Genomic DNA, 6,782 nt, shown 5'->3' on the forward strand with positions numbered 1-6,782 from the left:
TGCCCAACCTTCCTTCCGAGGAGTGGCTGGTGGGTTTGAACCGCCAGCCTTCTGGTTAGCAGTCAAGTGCCTTAGGCACTATGCTACCAGAGCTCCCTGCAGAATCCTTAGTAATGTTTATTACCAACTTTAATCATAAAATAATTATGTAATAAATATACCTGTAAATTGCTTAAATGTAATATTTCTTAGATTACATGAATACTAAAAACAAAATTGTTTTGTAAAATCTTTCTACATTGAATTATAACATTATTAGGTACAACAATGCTGGTAACTAGTGGAAGTTTTTTAGAAATTTTCTCCTTCTTTCTTTTAATTACTACTTCATTCTCGAACAAAGTTATTGATATAGGTCCAAAATACCAATTACTACAATATTGTAGCTGAAACACCAGAAAGTTTGACAAAACCAGCGACTATAAAAACACGAGTAGCACAAAAGGATCAAAATAGATCTTGGCTAGAGTGGGAGAAAAATGTGGAATAAAAGTCATAATCATTTTTAAAAAATAAATAAATAAACGACCAGGCTTACTGGTTTGATAGAGACTGGTGAAAACCCCAAGACACCCTAGTCACCCTTCAGGACTGGAACTGAACTCACTCCCGTGGCTTTAAGCCAAATAATAGGCCTACAAGGTGAACAATTATACCAGGTAGGTACACTCCTTACAACAATCAACCATGGGAGATCAGAAGGGCAGTATTTGCACAGGGAGACAGCTCAGAGGACAGGAATGCACAGGAAAGAAGGACACAGGGAAAAGGTAACCACAGAGAGGAAGCAGTAAGAGAGCTGTTACATTACGGGGATGGCAATCACTGCCACGAAACAAAATATGTATGAATTGCTGTATGGAAAATGAATTTGCTCTGTAAGTTGTTGCACAAACCACAATTAAAAATAACAACAACAAAAAAAAGCACCAATGAAAACAATAGCATATGGTTGCAGCACAGCCAGATGAAACCACATGATTGAAGCATCCTTGTAATTGGGCAATAATGGCCACTCTGACTGGAGTGAGTTAGAAGGTTCAAAAAGTAAATTAGCATAGATTTTTAACCTATGGGTTATATTGGGTATATTGATACGTATAAACTGGGCTTACAAAAAACAGGCTTTTTTTTGTTGTTGTAACTAACTACCCAAACAAAAAAACCCACTGCCATCCACTCATAGAGACCTTATATGACAGAATAGAACTACCCCATAGGGTTTTCAAAGCTGTAAATCTTTACAGAAGCAGACTGTCACATCAGCAGACTGCCTCATCTTTCTTCCACGGAGAGGCTGGTAAGTTGGAACCTCCGACCTTTCAGTTAACAGCCAAGCACTTAACCACTGCACAAGCAGCACTCCTCAACTTGGGTTTCCGAGGCAGTATCTCTACGGAAATAGATTGCCCAACCTTCCTTCTGGGGAGTGGCTGGTGGGTTTGAACTGCCAGCCTTCTGGTTAGCAGTCAAATGCCTTAGGCACTATGCCACCAGAGCTCCCACCAGCACTCCTAGGGCTAGCCCAATGATGTATATTTTAGTGAAACAGCTATGGACAGAACTTGGTTTATGGAGGAGGACAACTCTGACAGCACCCACCATTTCTATTCTTTTTTTCTCAATTTTGCAACTTTCTTTTTTCTTTTCCTATTTTCTATTTTTATTGGGTATACATATGTTTTTGCATGGTATACATACATGCATGTACGTATATACAACAAAATTTATGTTTAAGAACATTAAAATGCAATTACTAAAGGAGTTCTAGTGGTACAGTGCCTAAGGCATTTGACTGCTAACCAGAAGGTTGGCAGTTTAAACCCATCAGCCAGTCCTGGGAAGGAAGATAGGGCAATATATTTCCATAAAGATTTACCAATGGGGATCACTATGAGTCAGACTTAGTGGCAGTGAGTTTGGTTTGGTTTGGAAGGTGCAGATATTGATTTCTCCCCACCCTGTGCAAAAAAGAGGGAAGAAAATCAAAGATGCATGGAAACAATTAATCCAAAGGACTAATGGACCATGCTAACCCCAGCTTCCCCAGTTCTGAGACCAGAACTAGATGGTGCCAGGTTACCACTGCCAGCCTTTCTGAAAGGGATCACAATAGGAGGTCCTGGATAGAGTGGGAGGAAAAATATGGAACAAAACTCAAAATCATTAAAAAAAAAAAAGGCCAAACTTACTGGTCCGAGAGTCACTGGTGGAACCCCTCAGACCATAACCCTTAGACACCCTCCAAGCCTGGAACCAAACTCAGCCCCATGGCTCATCTTTTACCCAAACAATAGACAAGCATATCAGGTGAGCAATAACACAGGGAAGTACACACACCCTAGACAATCAACCTTAAGAGATCAAAAGGGCAGCATCTGCCCATGGATTAAGCTCAGAAGGCAGGAAGGGAAAGGAAAGAAGGCCCTATGCAAATGAGAAACGCAAGGAGGGAGTGGAGGAGAGCTATTACCTTGAGGGGATTGTAAGCAATGTCATGAATCAGAATGGGTATGAATGGCTGAATGGAAAACCATTTTGCTCTATAAAGCTCCACCCAAATCACAATGAAAAGGTTTTTTATAAAATACAATTCAAGGCCATTCTACAGCACAACTTAGAAATATTTATCTAAAAATCTTTAGCATTTTGCATACCCTAAACTAACAACTCTAATTTCAGAAACGGACCTCAGTAAAAGTGTATAACAGGGTGAAGGAGAGGAGCTGTGGAGGCACAATGGTCAGTGGTTGGAACCCAGAAAAGAAGGAAAGATCTGGGAATCGGCTCCTGTAAAGATTACAGTGTAGGGGACCCTATGGGACAGTTACACTCCATCCTATAGGGTCGCTGTGAGCCAGAATCAACACACAACAATAGGGTGAATGGTCCATGTCCCAATACCCAGAGGTGCAAATATATTAACTTACAAAATGTCTTTGCAGATGTAATTCACAATCTTGACATGATATCATCTTGGATTATCTATATGGGCCCTAAATCCAACAAGCACCCTGATGAGTGAGGCAGAGGGACACAAACTAAATGGTGGCAATGTCAGCAGGCAGACAGAGACTGGAGTGATGCAGCCACAAGTCAAGGAAACTAACACAGAAATCACTGTAAAATCAATAAATACTATCAGTGTAGTTTTATTTATAGTAGTTAAAATACTTAAAATAGAAAGAGCATTACAAATTATACTAGAACTATAGGGTAGACTATAGCTCTTGTAGCAAAATAATATTCAGTAGCATAACGAAAAGTATATTAAATAAAAAATCCGTTTACAAAGCAACCTGCAAACTATTATTCCATGTCTATTGAAACAAATAGATTGGTGTGTGGAAGTTTAGCAAGTGTTTCAGAATGCAGACTCCTAAGTCAGACTGTTGCTGTTGAGTGTCAGAGAGTCATTTTTGACTCATAGCAGTCCCGTGTGATGGTAGAACTGCCTCGCAGGGTTTTCTTGAGGTAATCTTTATGGCAGCGGATTGATGAGCAGCCGAGCTTTTAAGCATTTGCGCTATCGGAGAGCCTTTGGGTCAGACTGTCTGACATCAACTCTGAGCTCTGCCAACTGCAGGGTGAGCTTGGCCAAGTAATTTAGTAATAACTCATCCCCCAGCTTTCTGCTCTGTAAATTAGCATTTGTAATGGTACCCACCTTACAGAACTGATCTTTGAATTCAATGAGCTAATACATCGAAAGCAAGGTCAGATACATTATTCATGCTAAATAAATGCAATGAACTATCAATCTCATATTTTTACCTCTCCCGATACACAAATGTTAATAGAGATTGTCTAAATGGTTGTTCTGCCAGAGATTTTAATTATTTTCTTCTTGGTTTAGCTCAACTTTCTAATATTTTAAGTATGTATGGGGATGACTTTTGCACTAAAAGCAATTATTTTTTTCTTATTTTAACAAATACAAAATAAGTCAGACTGTCTATCTAGCTTACAACTTCGTCTCTCTTGCTAATCCTAAGGAAATAATTTCTGAGCAAACATAGGTTATTTATTATATTTTAAAATATTTCTAACTTCTTTAGCATTATTTATTATTAAAAAAACAGAAAGATATTATTATATGCCTATGAGAAAAACAGAATTTACAATAGCAGTCTACAACTGTTGTTAATCAAAGGTATGGCCTGTGACCTCCTCAAATTTCCACATCAATGCCATTAACTATAAAATCATTTCCTAACGGCATGTAATAGGATGGGTGACAGTAACACAAGTTGGATGCAAAGTGGCAGAACGACTGCATATAGATGCTTTATTGACCCAAACTTTCACTGGAAACTGGAAAGAGCCATGGCAGATTTAGCGTTGATCCTGCCTTTCCCCTGGACAGAGTCCGTTCTGGCCTGCTCTGTCTCTCGTTTTGTGATGACGGCAGCATCCAGATGCTAAATACTCAAGAGACACTCTAATACGGTGTTAAAGACTCTGAACACTTCATCCCCAAAGAATGTAGCCTTCCAAGAGAAAACAGGCCTCCTTCTGACACCAGCAAAATAGCGAAGGTCAGAATGAGAGGCCACAAATTCTTCAAGGTGTTGTCACAGTGAGTCCCTGCTCCTTTATTTTCAGCACAGAAACATTTATATATTTAAACGTATAATAATAAAAACAAAGTTTGTAAAGACACACCAGTAGAAATAATCACAAAATATTTTCTAATATAAAACACTGCAATAAGCTATAAGGCTGTTAGGAAGACTGTTAAGGATGAGAATCAAAGAATAAACAGCTAGAGATATATTTAACAAAAAACGTGAAATGTTTTAAACCTGTCTGAGGAGATTTATTTTGAGAGAACAGGCAAGTATATTTTGCCCTTAGGACAATGGTTTCTATTATCACTCCCCTGAGGATGATGTTTGAAATGTAGATTCCTAGACCACACCCCCGAGATTCAGTATCAGTAGGTCTGTGGTAGACAGGAACAGGGGAAGCGCAGTGGTTCAGCACGAGGCTGCTTACTGAAAGGTCCACAGTTCAAACCAATGCGCTCTGCAGGAGGAAGATGTGGTGGTCTGCTTCTGTAAAAATTTTGACTGCCTCGGAAACCCTACGGGGCAGTTCTACTCTGTTCTAGAGCATCACTATGAATTGGGATCCACTCAACAGCTGTGATTTTGGTTTGGTTTTTGGGGGTAGGATCCCAGAGACTGATTATTTAATAAGCACCTCCACTTGGAGAAGCTCTGCTTTAGATAAGCCTAACCTGAGAGAAGTTCCATTACTCTCACCTTTAAAGACAGTTTTATTGGGAAGCCTAGGTATTTTCCTACTGAGAAAGAATATATAGGCCATTTGCTGTTCCTGGGTAATTTTAAGCTTTAGTGATGTTTTTTCTTTCTTTGAGCCAGTCTCCCAAATAAATTTTCCACCAGTCATGGCAAAAAGAAAATTAAAGAGACCTTTGTGAATTTGCAATGACTCTAGAGGTATCTGAAGGATTGCTCTTCATTTTGAGCTTATGTCCTTTCTACTTTGGGGACTTTGAAATATCCTCTTTATTAAATAACTCCAACTGTAAAACAGCTTTTTTTTAACTTAGAAAAATAAAGGAGTTAGCAACCCTATGTTTGTCAGGTCTGCTCCTGAAATTTTAACTGATTGCCATCAGAGGATGTAGAGCCCGTGCAACTTAAACTACAGGCCCATTTTCTCTGCCAGAGCAGGTCAAAGCCTTGAGCAAAGGGAGAACAGGAACACATAGGCCAATGTAAGAATTTCTGGACTTGATGCTAAGGGCCATGAAAAGCCACTGATTGGTTTTATTGGCTTTAAGCAGAGGATTGCATTACCAGATTTTCATTTTCAAATAGGCATTTGTCACGTGTAGAATAGATTAGAGAAAGTCATACATTTAAAACTCAAAACCAAACTCAATGCCGTGGAGTTGGATCCGACTCATAGCGACCCCTCCTTGGGTTTCCCAAGCGGTATTACTTGGCAAATAGATTGCCCTATCTTCCTTCCGGGGAGTGGCTGGTGGGTTTGAACCGCCAGCCTTCTGGTTAGCAGTCAAATGCCTTAGGCACTACGCCACCAGAGCTCATAAGATACATTTAGGAATCTATTTTAAATGGTTTCAGGTGAAAGATCATATGGCTTCGACTGGTGTGGTGACAGTGAATAAGGGAAGAAAAGGATGGATCTGAGACAGGTTTCCAAGGTGCAAGCAACAAGACTTGATGTTTGAGGGTTTTAAAAATAGTTTACAGGGATTCATGGAAGACAGTGGCGGCAGTCCAGTGTTTCCGTCTCTTTGAATCCCTACTAAACAAGCAAATAAACAAAACAAAACGACAGAATAACTAAATAATAAGGCCAACATCCTCTGGACAATATTTACAACAAAGCTATGTTGTTGTTGTTGTTATGTGCCCTGGAGTCAGACCTGACTCATAGCGACCCCTCCTTGGGTTTCCAATGCAGTATCACTATGGAAGTAGATAGTCCAACCTTCTTTCCAAGGAGTGGGTTTGAACTGCCAGCCTTCTGGTTGGCAGTCAAGTGCCTTAGTCACTACGCTACCAGAGCTCCCACAACAAAGCTATAGAATCCCAAAATACAAGTAGATGGAGCAAACTTCCCTGAAGGGTCTGTGGCAGAATAATGAAACCAGAGGACAGCTGAGGCAAGGTTCTTTTTTCTTTTATATAAATTTTATTTTGATTTGGGTGAAGATTTACAGAGTAAATTCACTTTTCATACAGCAGTTCACATATACTTTGTCTCATGTCATTGACCAAAAT

At 39.6% G+C, this 6,782-nt stretch overlaps 1 protein-coding gene across 1 annotated transcript in view; it reads left to right on the top strand.

Moving 5' to 3' along the window:
* Positions 1-3,497: 3,497 nt before the first annotated feature.
* The window catches only part of EIF3E (eukaryotic translation initiation factor 3 subunit E), a 74,202-nt gene continuing 70,917 nt past the window's right edge, over positions 3,498-6,782 (top strand). Inside the window, exon 1 of the mRNA XM_007934772.2 lies at positions 3,498-3,587. Coding sequence (XP_007932963.2) covers positions 3,498-3,587 — 90 coding nt within the window. The remainder of the gene's footprint in view (positions 3,588-6,782) is intronic.

Source organism: Orycteropus afer, unplaced genomic scaffold, assembly GCF_000298275.1.
Source record: "Orycteropus afer afer isolate SDZICR_OR568_19922 unplaced genomic scaffold, OryAfe1.0 scaffold00021, whole genome shotgun sequence".
Classification (NCBI taxonomy): domain Eukaryota; kingdom Metazoa; phylum Chordata; class Mammalia; order Tubulidentata; family Orycteropodidae; genus Orycteropus; species Orycteropus afer.